The sequence below is a fragment of the Buceros rhinoceros genome, unplaced genomic scaffold (assembly GCF_000710305.1).
Source record: "Buceros rhinoceros silvestris isolate BGI_N320 unplaced genomic scaffold, ASM71030v1 scaffold39884, whole genome shotgun sequence".
Taxonomy (NCBI): Eukaryota; Metazoa; Chordata; class Aves; order Bucerotiformes; family Bucerotidae; genus Buceros; species Buceros rhinoceros.
This window is the reverse complement of record NW_010409561.1, coordinates 931-1198: the sequence shown is the minus strand read 5'-3', so window position 1 is coordinate 1198 and position 268 is coordinate 931. Positions and strand designations below refer to the sequence as shown.

General features: G+C 69.4%; 1 protein-coding gene across 1 annotated transcript in view; it reads left to right on the top strand.

Moving 5' to 3' along the window:
• The window catches only part of HAPLN3 (hyaluronan and proteoglycan link protein 3), a 3385-nt gene that overhangs the window by 2227 nt on the left and 890 nt on the right, over window positions 1-268 (top strand). The window contains exon 3 of the mRNA XM_010135273.1: window positions 79-262. Within this exon, the coding sequence (XP_010133575.1) occupies window positions 79-262 (184 nt within the window). The remainder of the gene's footprint in view (window positions 1-78; window positions 263-268) is intronic.

The window sequence follows — 268 nt, the reverse complement described above, 5'->3', positions numbered from 1 at the left end:
CCCTGCGGCTCCTGCTGGGGCCAGAGCCGGGGCAGGGGGCTGCCTGCGGAGCCGGCTGAGTGCCCCGTCTGCCCCCAGGCATCGTGTTCCCCTACCAGCCTCCCCGCGGGCAGTACAGGCTCAACTTCCACGAAGCCGAGCGAGAGTGCCAGGAGCAGGGTGCTATCCTTGCCACCTTCAACCAGCTCTTCCAGGCCTGGAGTGAGGGGCTGGACTGGTGCAACGCGGGCTGGCTGGCTGACGGCACGGTGCAGTACCCCATCCGCCT